Below are 20766 nucleotides of genomic sequence, written 5' to 3'. Positions count from 1 at the left end.
ATGCCTAACAACAAGGTAAAGAATATGTAGATGAAGCATACGGCTGACGGGGGAAAAAGAGCAGGAAGAAGGGGGGGGGGTAGGCTGAAGCTACTTTGAAGCCTGTGACACCAGAGTAAATGAAAAAAGGTTTGTTTATCAGTAGCTGCAATTTACTGGGAGATTTGGGGGACTGAGGAAGGAACGGCAGAGTGAAATTTATTTTAAACATGATCTGGATCGGGTGCCTGCCATTTTAAGGTTGGGAGGGGGTAGACAGGTCTGCAGTAGCTCAGGAGAAGAAAGTGTTTCAGGCAATTGGTGATTAATTGTGCTCTGCTATGCCACATCTCTTTCTATTAAACCTTAGATAGCCAAATCTGTTTCCTAATTGTTTTTGTGTTTCTCAGTCTTCCTTTTGTCTTGCATAGGAGTAGGCAATTTCTATGCCATCAATATCTCATTAAGGGGCCTGGGATGTGAAATGCCTTGTTTTGTTTTTGTTTTCCAGGCTTTTTGCTACATTTTATGACATGGCATTTTTTGTTTGCTTGTTGTGGTCCATTTATTCTCTGGCATTCCCTTTCTCCAGGTTATAGCTTTATTTGTTTCTTTGCCTGTTGGCACTCGAGGTGTGTGTAAATTATTGTTACATGCTTCACCATCACTACCTATTGGTCTTCATTTCCCCTAATGACATTCTCATCTGAATGCTACTCCCTGCTCAGGTTGTCCATGTGTGGAAAACAACTTCAACTCATCTGTGAGGTCTTTCCCCCCCCCGCCCCCGCTTTTTTCCCCCTCTCTTTCCTATTGTGGTTTGCCTCAGACTCATATTCATGAAGTAAGGAATACAGCACACTTTCCGCCTCGGGAAAATCCTGCTGCCACTAGTGCAAGTAGCAGCTTAGAGGAAAAAGGAAGGGCATTCACACAAATAGCTAATCAAAGGGTTTTTAATGATACTCATTAGGAAAGAAATTCATTAACAAGCCAGCACAAGAACATTCCCTGAAGGGAGAGTGATGTTATTGGTCACATCAAAGTTCCCACCTGACTAACACCTTTATTGCTGTTCATAGTAAGGCCAAGTTAGCAGCAAAATCAGTCGCATTCAGTTCCTGCTAAGGAAAAAGTCAGCAAAGCATGGTCATTGAAACTGGATCAATCCTGTTTTACTAATACGAATGGCTTTTCAGCTTTTCACAGGGACGTGCAGTTTAGCCTCCCCCGCTGATGCTTTTGAATTCATACAATTTTACATTTCTCACCCTTCTTTCTCTCCCCTCTCCTTTCTCTTGCTACTTTTATTTTGATACCTCTGGCTATGTCCGTATTGGTGGCCATGGTAGCCGTGCACATGCCGCTCTCTGTGCCCCGGGTCCCACAGCACTGCAAACCTCACATGGATGGATGCCAGTGCCCCTTTTCCAGCAGAAGCCTGCAGAAGGCAACCTCATTGCAAGGTGCAGCGGGGAGCCATGCTGAACTGTGGGCAGATCGTTCACCTGGACAAGGCACCAACCCAGGTACACCGGAGCTGACACCTACTACTTGGGATACACACAGCCTCTGAGCATCACAGACATTTCCAACTTGCAGGCATATAACTCCCTCTTTTTATGCTCACACCATTACTTACCTATAAAAGAGACTCTGTACTTTTCTGCCAACTCATTCCGAGAGATTAGTACTGGTATCTTGGGATGCTCATTTGCTCTGTAAAAATTACATTTTTAAATAGACTGAACCAGAAATCTCACTTTTATTGCACTGCCCTGATACAGTAGAGCTCAGTTATTAGAACAAATTGGAGCAAGCCGCCTCCTGGTTGTTATACCCACATAATTGCTACAGGCTGATACATGAAACCATGCTTCACTCTTACGCTTAGAGGCGAGATCTCCATTTTGCAAGGACAGAGCAAGTTCTATTATGCGTTTTACTGCCAAAGGAGGTCAATTAAGTTTAATTGGTTCTAATTAGCACTTGCTCAAGCTGTTATATTCTTTACCTGCATCCGAGTGGCTCTCCAAGTGCTGCACAATGGATTCCTGCTTTTGAACACAAACGAGACTTACTAATGGCATCCTTGAAGGTAAAAGATGCACTGATCAGCATAAATAGGAAACAAATATCAGCACAAATAGTAGCAGGCCTTTTTAGAGAAAAACCACAAACATTTCATCCCCATCTGGCTTTGATCAATTGAACTGAATGCAACTGTGCACCTCGTTGTCGAAAGTTACAACACGGAAAGTACACAAATGTAATTATTCTTTACCATAACTTCCTTACAGCTGAAAGATAAGTACTGGAGAATGAGGGTGAGTGGGGGTGGGAGGTGGACGGAGAGTGTAGCAGCGCTGAAAAAATAAACAGATCATTTCAACGGTAGCTAAGAGAAAATACCAAGAAAAGGAAAAAAAAATAAACCCAAACAGGTACGTCTTAAATGCTTTGTTCTCTAGGATTTTTGAGCATTGTTTTGAAAGGTTTGTACTTAGTGACAGGTTCGGGTTTTTTGGTTTGTTTTTTTGGTGTCTTTTTTTCCATTTTGCTGCAGAGACAGGAACAATCTCACTTGCCTCAAGGTCAGCGCAAGCTATTTCAGTCCTCAGGATGTGGTGAGAAGCTGGCATCAAACTCAGGATGGTCTGGGGCAGACAATGAGGAGTCACATGCCAGAGGAGATGCTGCAATGCTGAGCTGCACTCTAGGAACTTATTTTCCGCTGGGGTCTTCCTGGATGTAGCTACACACGTAAGTAAAGGCAAGCTAGAGAGCAGTCTAGTCCTCACACCAACACTCGAGCTCAGAGCTACCTTTCCCCAAATCCCCAGTCCACATTCACAGCACATAGGCATGGCCCTACACCTCCTCTGGGTCCCGTGAGGTGTCTCTAAGTCACACCTGCTATTTTGGGTGGAGGAGTGGTTGGCAGGGCAAGAGGTCAGTCTGAAACAGAAGCAGGGAATGAGCTAGAAACAGCAGAGCAGATGTTTGGGACCTCTGCTCTACTGTGTTCCCTGGTCCCCTCTTAACTAATAGTACATATATCCAGCCACTCAATGCACACAGAGCATTACGTGCCCTCCAGCACCACCACGCATCTTCTCTTGCACCCCACCATGCCAGGCACCCCAGATCCAGGGGACAGCAGCAGCACTGAGTACACAGACCATAGCAGGACAGCACTGAGACAAGGACTGGGGAGGGTGGTCCCAAAACATGAGACTCACCTGACTCAGTGGTCCCCATGTGAACCACCACAATGCCTAACTCATCAGACACTTTTCCTGCCTTGAAAAACTCCATCCTCGGTGAAGTACCCTCCTCTAGAAATGTGATGCCTGACAAGGTGCCTAGCAAAGGCATCCACGGGAACCCGCTGAGCCTGAAGCCACGTGTGCTTCCCAGCTGGAGAGTGCTGGGGCGCAAGCAGCCAAGGCTGGGAGATCGTTCACCCTGAGCATACTCCAGTCCCACCAGCTTAGATTAACCACACATCTTAAATAAAGTGCCAGATTTAGTGTCCTGAGGATCTAGGCCTCCTATGGACTTCTGGTACTTTATTTTGGTATGGAAACCAAAAGCAAAGAAGCTTATATGTATCATCCACAGTTCAAAATTACATGTGAAACTGTAGTGGACTTGGCTGATTCTAAGGCAGTGTACGTGTTTCCTTTTTTTCATATTACTCTTTGCCATCTTTCCTGCTACTTGAATGTACCTCCTAAATGAATTGTCCGTTGCCCACATGGTTTTAAAAAATAATTTATTTTTAGCTAACGTGTTCCAGAGAGATGGAACACAAAACATGTGTTAAAAAATAAAAATAAAATTTAAAAATCCTCCCCTCAGCAAACAAGTTCCCCCCGATCTTTATAAAAGAAGGCCAGCTTTTTTCCTTCTAGTTCCCCTGCTTAATTTCCACAAGGCCATTAATCATAAAAAAACTAAACTGCATAAATCGTAGAAAAGCCAAAGGAGCTGCCTGTATTTTTTTTTTTTTTAGAAAAAGTTCCTGCCAGAATCTCCCCTATCCCAATTACCTTTCCTTTGTCAGTTGTGAGGACCCTTTCTCAGCCTTAGTACACACCTTTTCTCCTGGCTAGCAAAGTGTGGGCTGAGGCAAGCATAAACCAGCATACCATTACTTCAAACAGTCATGTCTACCTTATGCACTGGTGTATAGTTAAGTCAATATACTTAAAACACTCCATGCTCCTTTTCCTTTGTACTTTCCCCAAGGAACGGTGTTTCTGTTGTATTTCAGGTGACAACAAAAGTTATTCAAAAGGTTTACTGACTTGGATAAGGTCTTCAGAAATAATAACTAACAAAAAAGCAATGTCTGTTGTTTGCATCACTGAAATGGCTGCCCATACAGCAATACACCACTGAAGCACATGTAACAATTTATTATTTGGTCCTTCAGCCCTCCTGCATTTAAAATTGAGCACATATTCAATTCAAAGATTAAGAAAAATTGACCTAGTATCTATCTATATGTTCTGGGGATGTTCTGTACCGGATTGGCAGTATCTCTACCAGTACAAAACCCCAAGTCCAAGGGTTCAGACCCACTGAACACAGGTTTTACAGGTCCACTACTTTATGGGCTTTAATCAAAGTAAGTTGTGCACTTGTGGTCCTTACTGTACGTTGAGATAGTATGTCTACAGAGGATGTATTGCTAGAATAGCTGTATCAGTGTAATTACATTGGTACAACTATTCCCAATATAGACAGGACCTTAAACAGAAGTCCCTATGACAGGCAATGTTTACCACCGGCCTATTTATAAGACAGCTTTTGGCTTAATTCAAAAAACAGCGTATAAAATGTTCCTTGTTACCTGTAAGTGGACAGTGATGATTATAGCTCAGTCTATGTTATTATTGCCTGATTTTCCCAGTTTGGGTATTCACATATTGACTCCTTACTCAAGGTCTTTTAACATAGATTTGAAATGTGAATATGTTTTATTTTTTCCCCAGTAAATATACAATACACACTTCAACAGTACTATTAACCAACTTTTTATGCCAATTAAACTTTGCTGCACTAACAATACCAATGAAACACATTAAGAGGTCATACTTTTTCGTGAACAAACTGTAGCCAATAAACAGTTTTTTAAAAAAACAAATTAAAAAACAATACTAAGTGCTGCCACAACATCCCTTTTCTTTAAACACATTATTCACAATAAATGTTTTCAATTTTTTAAAAAAAAGAAGAATACTTCTTTTAAAATAGTAAATTAAATGGCATTTTAAAAAATATGTACTGTGGTTCATTGGAAGTACACTGTATAGAAAAGAGAGAGAGAGAAAAAAAAAGAAGAGACACCACCTGTAAGATAATGGAGACACTTTGCGATACACAACAACATCTTATGTAATATTGTAAGCAAATTATTAATGAACAAAAATGTACAGAAGCAGATGGACAAGTTAGTGAATATCATGGTACTGCACAGCTTTAATACTGACACACATTTACTTTCCAGTGGAAGAGATAAAACACGTATTTGAAAGTAATTGGGATGGCTTTATCAACGTCTAATGATGCTGAATTTTGAACAGAATAGAGCGAGTAAGGTGTTCCACCAAAGCTCAGCACAAACTTCCGAATTAAAAGGAAAAAAAAATCTACCGGTGACTGAGTTAACCATTTTCCAGAGAATTAAATTTGAATTGTACTCTGAATAGTCTTCTCTTCATATGATAATACCAAAATAAAAAACATACATGTGTAAATATGATGCCTTCTTTGTCTTGCTTGAACATTTTTGTACATTTTTAAGTAATGGTTTTAACTATAATGGTTTAACAAGCAGGAAAATTACATATATTCATTGGTCACATATATAAATAAATGCATACATTTTTTTCTCAACTTTTTTGGTTTGTAACCTGCTAAATAACAGTCTTGACCTTAAGGAAGTAAACTAGCATTTTTTTTAATATTCAGTAGTGCTGAGTTATAGTTGATGGCTGTAGTGTTTTATCTTATCATGGAACAAGTTAATGAAATGAAAAGCAACACATATTTAGCATTGTAATTTACTTTTCTAAAATTCTGCCATTACTAAAAGTGTTCTTAATACTGGTGAGCTCCAAGGCAATATATAAAACAACATAGACTGGTTATACGAAAAAGGTATTCAAATGGCAACTTGTGTTCATGGTCAGCTAACTAACAGAAATAAGCTGTAGGATGCAATATTTAAATAAAGCATCAAATGAGTGGGCTATCCACACACAATATTCTAAGAAAAGTCTGACAATTTACTCGTTAAGATTTGAGAGGTACAGAAGATTTGGACAAAGTCATGAAAACTAATGAAGAGACAGGATGCTGTCATTAATGTCCACTTACAGAGTTTGGTTTATTCAAAAAGTGTATAAACATGCGTTATTTCCTCATCATAGTAGGGTTTGAAGCCACTCACTAAAACACAGGTGAAAGATTTTCTTTGCTTATATCCAACTTTTTGGATGTATTGTATTGCCAGAAATGTACTCAATGCAAGCCAAAAATAATTTGACCATTGCTTTCCCTCCAAACACTAAACATTTTACTAAAAATTTAGTGGATCCAACTTCAGCTCTCGCAGACTTCAGGTAACATAACACAAAGGTTTGTTTAGACTGCATCGAAACAATGTCATGAATTTCAGTGGTGCAGCTCTATCCTCTATTGGACTGTACATGTATTGGAAAGATGAAATAACATACTCGGACATTTCAATTTTTTGGAAGCAGCCTGAACATGTCTTAATAATAAATTGCATCCTTAACTACTTACTAGGTATTCCTTGAGTTTATATTGTTTGTTTCTCCTGGGAAATCTCTGTCTTATATTTTGGATTGGAGAAATTAATGGTAATAATTCCTTTAAAACTGCAGTATAAAAACAGCTTTAGTGAAACACCTTAAGTTCTTTTGTTTCTAGCAAGGTTTGTTTTTCTTCCCCTTTACTTAGTGGCATGGGATGGCTAAAAACAGATACTAAGGGCATCATTCTAGTGAAAGGGTCTAGGCCATCTCATGCCATCTTTAATTTTCATATTCACTCTTTAATCTCACACTTCCAACTTCTGACCCCTTCTTAAATAGGAGGAGCAACTATGTTGCTTGCTTTTAAAAGATTTAAATCTGTCTCTAATGTCTTCACTGACATCAGTTATGCCTGTCACTTTCTTATTTCTACACCCCAATGGAAAACCACCTAACATACTCCTTTACATCCAGCATTATCCAAAGTAGCTTACAGTACGTAAACCTTCTTCACACATTCAGTCTCTTTTTTTCTTCATGTCATGAGGAGTAGAGTTTTGTGCTTATCACCAAATAAAATTGCAGTGCAAACTTTAAACATAAAAGTTACACAATTAAAAGTTAATATATGGCACCACAGCCTATTAATTCACATATAGTACAACAGACCAATAAAAACAGACATGAATATGAACATAGCTAAAAAGAAGGTGAGCTTGCATAGCAATGCAACAAAAGAAATTATATACAGAAGGAAATCCTTTTCATCCTGGAGGGTGATTTTTTTTTTTTCTTTCTTTTCTATATACTCCTGACAAGGAATAGTTTAAGGTGGATGGTGTATTAAAGAGAAGAACACAAGTAAAGTATCTGTGGGATATGTGTGGCTGTGTGTCTTTACATTGCATTTACAGTTCTTTTAATAGTACATAAATAAAGAAAATGTTCATTGCACTGTTTAGTGTCATCACTTCCATGAGTTCAGACCTGATGGTCCATCAGAGCAGCTTGCAATGTGTCTTCTCAACTACTCTATAGAGAGAAACAAAGAGAGAGAAAGAGATTGTAATAAAGAGAAAAAAACAACAAATAAAGCCTATGGCAATATTACTGCAGCACAGGATGAATATTCAATAGGTTGGGAGAAGAGAGTTAATTGCTTGTAAGTTGAAAAGCGATGGATGCTAAAATTCAACACTTACCAACATCATATCTGAGGAAGCACATTTCAGGGCTTGTGGATCACCATTAGCTCTCTTACAAGCTACTGGGCAGTAACTGTTGGGAGGTGTTGAGGGTTTGACTGCAGCAAACAGGAGGCAGACACGCCAACAGCTACATTGCTTTTACTAGTAAACATACCAGTATGCTTGAGCTAGCTGGGATGTTGATGTACTACTTCAAACAACAGAGTCAAAACTTTTGGCATCTAGTACTACCATCACGTACACAGCATTAACATGGTTTTCTACAGGGTTGAACAGATATTGAGTGACAATAGAAAAAAAGTTTGGAAAATAATTACCCTGGCCCGGGAGGCTGAGGGAAGAGTTGGGATATACAACTGAAAAACTAGGCTACATAGTCGAAAAAAGAGGACCTCCGCCTACGGTCAAAAAGAGCAGAATGCTGCTCACCAAGCAACCAAAAGTTAAGGCGAAGGCATTACAAGCTTGCCACCATGCCCAAAAAATTCAGCACCCTTCTCATTCACTCCTCTGAGAAAAAGTTTCCAAGACAAGCACACTACACTTTGTGATGAAAATTCTAAATTACTAGAATTTCTTTTCAATTTAGCCAGTGTTTCACTAGCATTACGCACTGAAAGATGTACTATGTAGATAATGTTTACATGGCTTACACAGATTTTAACTGGTGCAAACCAAAGAAGAGAAGAATTTCATTTGTTTGTCATCACAGGCAAAACACCGCAGAAGACAAAAAGTTCTGTGTAATATTTAATCTGATTATCACACTCAACTTCCTCCTCTCTTCACAACAGATTTATAATTTTTCTCTTTCTTGCTGTTTGAGATTTTGAACTGTAGCTAGAGATAAACTTACATAATTCACCAGTAAACTGTCCTTGACTGTTTGATCCCACATAGCCTACATCGAGAAGGTCACTGGCATTGCGTTGGTGACCTCCTCGCAAGACTTCACCTTTTCTAGGTCCGGTCGATCCTTTAGAAGAAGCTGTTCCTGAAGAGCTGTGGCCACCAGGGGACGGGAAGTTGGGTTTACTATATGGTACGAGTGCCTCTTCTAGAAAAGCAAAACAAAACAAAACAAATACCAAATAAATTCCTATAAATAGGAACAAACAAGCTATTCTTACATGGACATCATATTCCTTCCTGCCCTCAGATAACTGTCTTTTGTCTTGCTTTACAGCATGGCAATTTTGCCTACGAAAATACACAACTCAGTGTTGTATTCCACAGACAAAGAAACCAACATGAATTTAATCTTGCTTTCATGTAAACTCATAAGTTAGCTTGTATTAATTATAAAAAGTACAGATTCATTATGAATAGATCATGAATCATACATACATTAATAAAAACAGATGCACATACAATTTCCAAAACAATGCAGCTATGATTAGATTTTTGCTGCAAGCCTACACGAATGTGCTTTTTCTTTTTCCTTTTCTTTAGCTTAAATTATGGCAATGTTACCTCAATCAATTTAGATAAAGAACTACAATATCAGTTAATTTAATTAGCTTCCAGCAGCTCAGTAATTTCTAACAATGCAAAGTACACTGAAGATTTTTTTTAACTGGTTATGAATTACATTAGAAAATATTACATTATACATAATATTAGTAGTTGTAATATTTGGTGTGAGCAAATCTTCCTGCAGCTTGTTTCATGTTCCATTATGAGCAAAAGGTTTACTTTTGCTCACTTGGCCTCTTCCTTTGTGAAGACCTGTACTAATGAACTGCTTGCTAGGGCAGGATTAATACCCAATAAAGCACAGGACTGCATGTCTTCATATAGCATGAAGAAAAGCAAGACATCACATCTGATTAGAGTTTTCAGGAGATATCGGTGTAATAATCCTAGCCTAAGAAGCCAAACAGCAGTACTGATTTAACACTGAAATAGAAGCACTATTTTATTTCTTTGCTGTGTATGATCCACTTTTGCTGCCTCAGAAGTTGAAGAAAGAGACCTTGCTAAATATAGTTTGCTTCAAGAAAGAACGTGAGTATGCACGCTTAACCTTAAACACAGGAATTGCCCCTTCTGAAATCAGTGGGATATCTCCTGCTTGAATCTTACAGTGTTAAAAGTGAATCTGAGCTGAAAGTTGTTTTGGTTTTTTTTTTTTAATTTTGCTTTCCCCATTGTCTTCACTCTTAAACAATCTGATGAGGGGAACCAGACTTTCTTTGACAGAGGGCAGGAACACAGAAGGAAAAGTAGGTGGGGATGGCTGGAAAGAAAGGGGAGATAAAAATGCTTTTATTCACAGTCTTGAAGCCTTTGCAAAGGCTGCAGCGGAGGCACAATTAACTTAGGGAAATGCTAAATGAGAACGAATTTGCGGACGAAACCCAGGATTTCATTCTTTGTGCCTACTGCCGCAAGTGAGCAGGACATGGGAATTCCCCATGTGATTTGCTATTGAACAGAACCCATTTGTACGGTAAATCCATTGCAGAAGAGGGCAGGCAGCTGACTTCTTTCTCTGCCAAAGTATCTCCCTCTGGCCCTGCCCAAGGGACCAGAATATTTGCGCCGCAGGACGTAAGGGCATTATCTGTGTTTTGTGCTATGACCGTGTGCTGTCCTTGCTGAAATATAAAGAAATGCTTAAAAGACATAGTAAAATGGCATTTAACAGCCATAGCCTCCTAAATTATGTTACCTGTTCTTTATATATCAAGCCCTAATAATAGAATCAGATGCAAACCTGGTTTCCAAAGGCTGGCTAAAATATGGAACAGCTTGCATTAAGGCAGCAATAAAGCAAGGAGCATAAATCAGGTTAGCAGAAAGCTGGATACATTTTTAAAGGATGGAAAGAAAAGTCACTAGCATTGCAAAAGAGTTTGAAGATGACATATATGGTCAATTGATTTGTTTTTCTAGTTTGTGGACTCAGGATAAGGCCTCCTTCGGGTTCAATGAAATATTCAGAAAAAACGACCATGAATAAATATAAAGTGCATTATCATTACAGAGCATATGGTGTGTTAAATTATCTGTGGTGCCCTCAGAAATAAATGCAATCCATAAAATAAGCAATTGTGACATAAAATAAAGGCTAAGTTTTTCACAACATTCTAGCACATGAAAAGTAGTTGTCTCAAGTCCTTAGAATGGGCTCACATTTATTAAACACTCAAAACAGTGCCCTGTGCCCCAGGGCTGCAAAGAATATGGGGAGGCTTTGCTGATGCCTTTCTCTTTGAAATACCGAGCCTTTAACTGGAAGATACAATGCTGTGAAAACAGGATATATGTGTGTAACTATGTTTCTATACCCCATAAGATAACCAGAAGGCTTTTAATGTTATCAAAAATTATTGTAACTTGATCTAGCACACTTTAGAGCAGTAGCTGAGAATGTCATATTTGATGTGCTGTAACTGCAGTTCCACAATGAAGCCATTAGCAGGAACTCAGTGATCTTGTTTATACTGAAAGCAAACAGTGGAAACACGGTTCCCAGAATTAGGTATTTTTATTCTATTCAACTTCAAACCAAAGGTCTTGCTTTTAAAATTTCATTCACAGCTTGATAATGTCTGAATGAAGCTCCCTAAGCTGCAAAATAGCTATTTTCTGGAAGCTGATAGCTAATAATAACTCCTTTTGGAAACATATTGAAGCCCGGACAGAAGAGACCTCCAGAGATCTTTGTCTTTAATAAAGGAAAAGGGAAGAAGCACAATTAATACTATTAAACTCCTCAAACTTAGTAATACAAACAAGCATCACACACAAGAGTAGCCTTTTTTAAATCTACCAGAGAAAAGAATACAGAGCAAGAAAGCTGTCCTGCAAGAAGCTGGGATGAGAAGACAGACTGACAGATATGAAGCTCTGGCCTACCTTGTGCACAAACTTTATGAACCCCTCCCATCAGGGTAAAATCACAGTATCTCCTAGAGGAATACTTTATCATGCATAAAGGACATGCAATTGCATGAATTTGACAAGAACAAGACACCTGTAATCACTCCCACCCTAAATTTAATGCTCGTGTAGGGCACTGGAAGCGCCAAGATCAAGTTATTTTTATTTAAGGACAGATAAATGCAATTCCTGCAGGATGGGTATTTTAAGACTCTATACCCTCGGTATCACAGAATAACTGACAACTTCTATTTGTCCACTTATGAGGCAGTGGAAAAGGAGGGGAGCTCTTGCTAACCAGGTGAGAGAAGCATCCTTAATAATAGTTTACAAAGAAATGAGATAAAGTATATTCAGGATATTTTCTATGTGCTCATACATCTTGTACATTGTAATTAAAATTGCCGTTTCACCAAGGAGCATGAATTTCACACGCTATTTTTAAATTGCAACTTCACATCATCGTTTCACAACATGAACCGCTGCTCACTTGTTTATGCAGCTGAAAGATTAGGGGGGTTTAGCGGTACCATTATTGTTATATTTTAAAATATGGATTGTATTTAAAATAGTTACATTACAAATATGGGTAGCAATATTTCCTAGGAGGACTTTATTCAGTAAATCCTGACCCCGTGACAGGTTTGCCTGCATGCTACTGTTTTTTTTTAGAATGTCATTGATATTAGGGTGCTAGATTAACAAGGAGCATTAATAGTAGAATTAAATAAACAAAAAGATGGATAATGTGAGTACCTCTAGTGTTGCTGTGGGAGCTACATGCATACTTGAAGAAACAGTGTAGCCCTGCAGTCAGTTCCACGTACAGTATAATTTTTATTTTTTTTTTAAATTTTCTTAATTGTCCTCTTGTACGACTCTAATCAGCACTGGGATAACATGTGATTAGTGGGTTAAAGAAAATACGCTAGGTAAAGGGATCTGAAGCAGCAGCTTTTACTTGAGGTCAGGCTGAGAGAAGGAATCTGCGAATATTGTAGAACTACAAGTCCAGCTCAGCATCGCCTCCTGCACACATTTTTACAGACTTGAAATCCATTTAGGAGATAAAGTCAGCGCTCGGCAATGAGCAGGTCCTGTATAAAGGTGAAAATCTGCGCTGTCATCTTGCTGGGCCTAAGAGATGAATTTTACTTGGTCATATCTATGAATAAGGAGAAGGTAGTGTTTTAAATACAGCTGGAGAGAATGTCAGTAGCTCAGAAGGATCAGCCTTCTGGCAGACATGGAAAAACAACTGCTGCCAATTTAGAAGCAGGTTGAAAGAACTAGAAAACATGGTCCTATATACATAAATAAATACATCTAACATAAAATATGCTAAAAATCTGTTTCTCCTTCCCTGCCGGCCTGAAACTGTTCCTGTTTTTTCTGCCGCTATGCTTGACAACGTTATTAATCTCCAAAACACTGCAAAGAATGCACCCAATCAGGGTCTAATGAGATTTCATTGTTGCAGGAGGGAAAATACTTGGATCTCAAGCTCTCATTTCACTTTGCCCTTCCTTATTTTCCAGCCTGAGCCCCACCAGCGCTGGCGCAGAGGGGCGTGAGGTGGCCCTAGCCTCTTGCCAGATACAGAAACCCTCAGCTGAGGAGTGGCAAGAAGCCATCTGCGTTGCCTCGGCTGGTGCAGCGCACACACACCTGATCCGAAGGCTTGTTTGTGTTGGGCTTTCCTGAAATCCTCTTGGCGGTCTGTAGAGCTTATCCACTCCTGGGTTTGCCGCTGCCACTCTAGTGACGTCCTAGCTTGCCGGTCCAGGGAGCTCTTTGTTTCATCTACGTTCGGTGCATGCTGCCTCTCAAGAGAGCTTCCTTTCCTCTCTGCCGAGCCTCCGCGCTGGCCGGGGACTATTTGCTGCCTTAAACCCTGACCAGGGGGTGGGTCGGGTGGTGGTGGAAGATCTAAAAAATGTGAATAAGATTTAGATGAACTAATTTTTTAATTGAAACAGAAGGTCTATTTGATTCTCAAAAGAAAAGTCCCTTGCAAATGGCATGAATCACTTTGTTTGCTGGTTTTAAAAGGAGGAAATTTCATGTTAATCAGAAATGTGGTTTTACCTTCCCCTGTTTTTTACTTAGGTTACTGAGTTGCTACCTCTTTCTAACTTCCATAAAAATCAACACACTCTGAGCCCCAACTTACATTTCTAAGCATGGGATTTATTTTCTGTGGGGTATACTCCGTCTGGCTCTTTCAGTGACAGCAAGCAATTAAGAAAGACTATGAGAAACTGATCTGTGTCAGTTGACAGTGTAATTTCCCCCCATCATGTCGGGGCTTGCTTCATCACCATCATTTTTGGGCTTCACTTTCAGCTTGAGGCTTAAATTCAAAACCTGAATATACAACTTTATCAAAATGCATAAAATTCCACAAAATTTTGGGGAAAAAATAATTCACAAAACCTACTGTCATTGAAAAAGCACCAACACATCAATGAAACATGTACGGTTAAATGAAACCACCAAACAACAGATAAGCTTTTTATCCAATTAGAAAGTTCAGCCAAGAGCTACAGTCTTCACAGACAAGAGGATGTCCACTCTTAAGTTTAGCAGTCTTGCACAACACAACCAATCAAAATACAATCCCAGCTGAACACTGGAAGACACTCGCCTGGTCTCTAACAAGTCCTGTCCTTTTCAAGTTTTTCACTTGGACTACTAAGATGCTTGTAGAATTGAAGATCAAGCTTCTAATCACATTTGTGGAAGCAAAAGTACCTTTTGTTCATTAGTCCGTGACCCAAGGTAATTATAGAATCTGGATAATTGTAACTCTAAAGATAAGATTTTCATGTAAACCATATGATAGACTTATAGTAGTCCAGAAAAGCCTCAGATTACTAAGGAAAAAAAAAATCAGAAAAGGGAAGCACCTTTAGTATGGTAATGAAAACTCTCCCTTATCAGGTGCTCATTTTGTATGTAGAACACTTGTTGATCATTCTGGTTTTGGCAATGCATGGTCCAAATAAATCTGTGCAGCCCCACCAACTTCACTAAATCTATGTTAATTTACACTAGATACGGGTCTGTCCTGCTTTGTAGTCTTTTGTATTTTACAGTGTTGTGAAAGTTTATCAATGAATTGAACTTGGCTCAATAACAGACGTGGAAAAGTAAACCTCTGCTTTGCCTGCAGGAAAGTCTGATGTTTATAACTTTAGTGAAACTGAAATACATTTTATAAATTGGTGAGGACACCTTTGGAAGGAATTGATTTTGAACTCTGTAATTTGGCTCTATATAATGCCACACAGACTTTTTTTTCATGTCCTTGTTAGAGGACATGAGGTGCTACTTATACCTCATATATGGGGCAGAAATGCTTCCAAAGTTGCTGAGATGTCATTTCAGTCAGCATTGCCTCTTACAGATAAATGAGGACATGTGGGTTATTTGTGTCTACAAGGGAAAGAAGTTGTATCTGATGTTGCTCTCATACCTTTGTTCATAGCTGAAGTGCTATAACCCAGATTAAGATATCTATCTTCTGGCTAGAACAGCCTTATAATAATCTGTCAGTGAGCTTGGTGTATGCTTTATGTTCAGCACTAATTTATTTGAGAAATTTTTAGTTATTAATACAGATGTGACCTTTTATGACAATGACTATACTTGAGTTACTGTAGGTGGAAGTGGGAGGGTATGGGAGCTTGCCAATGTTAAAATTGCTTTATAGCGTTGGCTTCCAAAACGGCATTTCTTATAATTGATTTTATTGCGATCATAACCAGTTAATGTACAGAACCACAACACTGGCATCTGCTTATGCAATCTGAAATAGAGATTACTAAAGTTGTGATTTATAAGCACTTTATGGAGATGCATTGAATCCAATAAACACAGTCATAACATGACATCTGACAATGCAATTTTCCAAGATAAAATATTTACTGTTCATTATAAACAAAATGTTTAGGCAGTATCACCAAAAAAAAAAAAAAGTTAAAATTATTGCAGTATGAAACTTCTTAACATACAGTACCCATCTTCAGAATTTGCCATCTAATAGTTGTTATTAATTAGATACTGAGAAGGAAAGGTTAGTACTTAAACTGTACTGCATGTTCCAGAGCCAGCTGCAACTCTACTGTAGACTTATACTGCTGATCTACTGTTAACCTGATTCTTGCTTTTATCCACCTGCAAAATATGCATAATAATTTCCTGATGCATAGAAGTGAAATGAAAACCATATTTGTAAAGTTCTTTGGGTGTTTTAAACCCGTGAATGAGTTGAAGTGAAAAATAAAATTTATCTTCTGATGAAGCTACATGCAATTCTAGAAGAATTACAGGTACTATGGAATTAATGCAAGCTGGCTCTAGCCCCAGTGCAGACTTACTGAACTGTGTTAGATATGTCTGAGAAGATCTGTAAGAATGGTTACTAATTCCATCCAACTATCACTGACTAAACCATTTGTTTTTTCACCTTCTTACTCTGGTTGATTGTCACAGTAACACTTACCTTTCCTTTTTAATAAAAGAAGCTGGAAGAAAGCTTCATTTGGAAATGTGGTTTTTATTTGCTCTACAACCTAAGTTCATTAGTGCAAACCTTCTGCCTTAGGTAAATAACTAAATATGCTCTATTATCTTTCCTGGGCATATATGAAGACCCCATGCATCTGGAGTCCTAAGTTTCCTCCTCTAATGACACAGAGAACAGCCTCTCCCTCTCCTCTCCCTCTCCTCTCCCTCTCCTCTCCTCTCCCTCTCCTCTCCTCTCCTCTCCTCTCCGTTCCCAGCCAAACATGTCCATATGTGACTGTGCATGTGTCTCCACACGCACTTGCGAGTATGCACATATATGATGGAAAATGGTTGGCATTTCAGCTGTTAGTAAAGGGGAAACAAGGTCAGATGAGTTAGTAGTCTCAGTCCCTAACAGGCAGATTTGTTACCACATAAAGGCAAGCCAACTCACTCCAACATGTCAATCACTTTGAGAAGTTTTGAATCGAGAAATTTAGGGCCCTCAGCAGGATTTTCAGTGAGGACACCCAGAGTGGTATCACTGACTACCACTGTGCTTCCATCTAAATGGCATTTATCTTCCAGGTGCCAGGTAAAACACCTGAAAATCCACATTGAGCTAGTAACATACTAGGCCAGTGGGATGTCATCCAGACTTCCACTTGCAGCCTCTACTGGCAGGATTATCAAACCTACAAAGCAATTTATAAGTGCATTGGTGGGGAGGTGATGGTCTTATTGATTTAGTAATGGAGGCATTGTGATAGAGAAGCTGTAGGACACCAGAGTGCCTCATAAGAGGCAGATGGATGTTCGCCCTGGGATTACTCCATCCCTCCTTTAGAACGCAGAGCATTGGCCAAATGATTCAGGAACCAGTCAAGCTTTGGCACAGCCTCTCATTATTAACTGGAAAAAGCAGAATGTTACAGAACCAACAAGTATAAGGACGTCCCTTTCTACCTGTGCTAGTGATTTGTTTTCCTAGGGGTGATAATTACTGAGACATTTAATAAGCTTCTGAACCACTTTCTAGTATCAGAAAGTAAGCATCTTCTCTACAGCGATCTACCTCAGCAAAAATTTGATTTGTAATACATGATAGCAAGTCAGTGGCAAAGCCAATCTTAAGTTCCAGTTCTCCTTTTTCACACCTAACCATATTTCCCTTCTGCAACGCCTTCACTTTTTTTTTAAATCATGCTAACTAAGGTAGAGCTTTTAACACCAGTAATGCAGTTACCATGCCACCACCTATATAACAGATTCCGCTGTTTGCCAATTTGTGAACACTTTGTTTCCAAGAAAACAAATTATTCCTTAAGCACTAGAACTAAAGATCTCCTGTTTGTTTCTTATGGTGGACTGCGAGCTCAGAACAAAGGTTTTTCATCATTTGAGGGATTCATAAGTTATTCTTCCTCTGTGGATTTGCTGTTGTCTCCATGGCCTTTTAGAATGGGGAATTTAAAAAAAAAAAAAAAAAGTTGTACAGGAAGACAAATTTGAAGATTCAATCTAGAGCCAATCTCTAGAGGATTCTGACCTGCAACTGAAGAAAATGAAGCAGGCTTTTAGGGGATTTGTGTGGATTGCTGTCAAAAGCAAGTATGAAGTTGTCTCCTCATACGCTTACATGGTCTGGGATCTGTGTGCTATGTGTTAAATTTTACAGTTTCTTAGGTCTTTTGCACTGTCCAACGTGGTTACAGTTAACAAGGAGGAAGTGCTCAGGATGTGTACTGGAAAGGGCAGAGAAAGGACATGGCTGGAGCTTACTTGGTCAACGAAAATTTAAAATGACAGAGATCTAGTATGTGATGAGACTTAAACGGAGAATGTAGGACTCATCCAGCTTGGGAATTTGAAGACAACTGATAAACCAAGTATGTTCTCATATGATGAATCCAAGGGGAAGCAGTTGTAAGGGAATGGATTGGAGACATCTCAAAACCAGGAGAAAAATGTAGGGATGCTTCCCATTGAAATCAGGACAGCACAGGGCTGAATGAACTGACCTGGACTGGGGTTCAGAATTGCGGGATCTATCCCAAGTTCTCCTACTTGCTTTTTCTAATTGTAGCTTAAGCATGGTGGCATTGTCTCTCTTTGTAAAGTTCACGCACTATTACACACAAAGCATCCGTTTTTAATTTCTGTATACCAGAGGTTCCTAAATTCAGTTTGTTTACGTACACACAGGTGGCAGCAGCAATCTTTAGCTTCCTTAATTGACACATGTTCTTTTGCAAATTTAGCTATGACTCAGACTTGCCATTGCACTTTAATGACTCAGATTCAGTAAGAGTTGAAGCGGAAAAACTGTACAATTTGTGTTTGTTTGTTCCTGTGGTAAGAGAGGATGGGAAAGGATCCTCTATTACTCCAGGAAACCATAAGTTTTTAGAATATATAGTAAGCACTTCAACTAGGTTTATAACAGACAAATGTTAAACTAAGAGTGTCCAAAAGCTGTTATGGTTACTGAAAAGCTGTTATGGTTACTGCCTGTGTCTGAGAGGTGGACTGTTGAAGGAAATGGTGTATCCTTGGTATTCTGACTCAAATATATGAAAGAAACTCCAGTAAGACTAGTATTTTATAAAGAATAAATAAAAGATAATAGGAGATTCATTGTTTTAAATAGATCTTAAAATCTGATCTCTCTCACTAATTTAAAACAATACCGGATTTTATGATGGAGTCACTCCCCTTCCATCTGTCTCATGAGCTGGACTGGATTCCTATTCATTTTCTGATACCCACATTATTGTTAAACATTTCTATAGCAATAGTACTCAAAAGCAGAAGCATTAAGGTCCCACCATACTGAATGCAGTACAAACTCACATGTACACAGAATTTGTGGCCCAAAAGGCTCATAGTTTGGGGTGACAGGATATGCCATGCAGAAGGGTTGACTTAACATACGCACAGAAAGAGTATTGCCAGCACCACAAGTGACACCCACAATTTCCAGTTACTATTCTCCTATTTAACGGGTCTGGGTAGCAGGGAGGCCTCTGGAATATATCCAGAAGGGGAGGGCATTAATATTTAAACCAATTCAGATCCATATGAGTGGAGTCTAAGGTACTTTAAGATGTTTCCCCAAATAATATGGTAGTGAGGGCGAGCCATAGAGCATGAGATGTAACAATAACCCTTTTGGGGAAGACTTTCACTTCTGGAATTTGTTCTCCACCTTGTCAGAGCGTACTACAAAATTGCATCTGTACACCTGATAACATGACTGAAAGGAGAGCTCTGGTGGTTTTAGTGGCCACAATACACCTTTCAAGCTGTTGATATATTTTATATATGTACCTAGAGTACAAATAAACCAAACAATATATTCTCTATCAAATCTATTTATTACGTTACTTGTCCAAACAAGATAAAGAAGGGAGTTGGACTTGATGATCTCTATGAGTCCCTTCCAACTCGAGATACTCTATGATTCTCAAGTAATTTTTACTAGAATAAGGAGGATGTTTATACTAAAATCTAAAGGCATTTTAAAAATTATTTTTACACCTTCCCCATACACTGGAAGATTTGTCAAGGTGTACTTAAGATTAGGAGATAAGACTCACTGGCATCACACCCACTCCAGTGGTCCAGATAGTGTTATGAGAGCCACCGAGGCAGGCAGGACAGTCTAGCTCTCAGAATTGCCCTACTTTGAACAGTGAAAGAGAGGTCAGCATGAGGAAAGTGATCACTTCTCCATCTCCATGGCATTACAGATATCCTTAGTGGTTCCTTTAATGCTGTTTTCCCATTTGCTTGCTTCTCCTCTCTAATAATTTCAACACCTACAGGGGCTAGCCCAGAGATCAGAAGAAATGAAGGGGAGGTAGACAGCCAGCCACCTTCCTATCCAGTCCTCCTCAAAGAGTAACAGGCAGCAATTGTGTCTTTGCCAAACTCAAAAGGGGGTAGACAAAGATAATGGAAGACTGCGCTGATCTTAGTCATTAGAAGAGCAGCACAGACATGCCTGAAATTTCCAGATGGGAAGCAGTGGTCAGAGAGAAGTGGAGATGTCAAAGAGGGAAACAAAGTCACTGAAGTCAGGATTGACACAGCACAGACAAGATGTGAGGCAGAATCATGAGAAAAGCGTGGAACAACTACAGCTGTTGGGCGGCTGTCAAAAACAGCAAAAACCAAACAGAGAGCTGTGGGACTGGCTCTACACTTCTGCTAAGGAATTTACGGCATACCATTACTGCTGGTGGTGATTACTTTCATTTAATGTAAAATTAACCACAAGTCATTTTTTAATGTGAACCCATGTGCAACGCAGTCATTTTTGAGTAAGATTTATATCGAGATCTGAGAAAACCTACGAGATGCTAACCTGCTCAGAGCTGAAATGA

The 20766-nt window shown here is 39.2% G+C and overlaps 1 protein-coding gene across 5 annotated transcripts in view; it reads right to left on the bottom strand.

Moving 5' to 3' along the window:
• Positions 1-5008: 5008 nt before the first annotated feature.
• The window catches only part of ROBO2 (roundabout guidance receptor 2), a 471637-nt gene continuing 455879 nt past the window's right edge, over positions 5009-20766 (bottom strand). For 3 of the 5 annotated variants that reach the window (XM_054205925.1, XM_054205935.1, XM_054205954.1), the window contains 3 exons: positions 13535-13795; positions 8934-9035; positions 5009-7802 (listed from right to left, as the gene is read on the bottom strand). In XM_054205925.1, the coding sequence (XP_054061900.1) occupies positions 7798-7802; positions 8934-9035; positions 13535-13795 (368 nt within the window). In that variant the 3' untranslated portion in view covers positions 5009-7797. The remainder of the gene's footprint in view (positions 7803-8933; positions 9036-13534; positions 13796-20766) is intronic. The other 2 variants (XM_054205944.1, XM_054205962.1) reach the window with 1 other exon arrangement.

Source organism: Rissa tridactyla, chromosome 1 (assembly GCF_028500815.1).
Source record: "Rissa tridactyla isolate bRisTri1 chromosome 1, bRisTri1.patW.cur.20221130, whole genome shotgun sequence".
Taxonomy (NCBI): domain Eukaryota; kingdom Metazoa; phylum Chordata; class Aves; order Charadriiformes; family Laridae; genus Rissa; species Rissa tridactyla.
The sequence above is the reverse complement of the archived record's forward strand: the minus strand, read 5'-3'. Positions and strand labels throughout refer to the sequence as shown.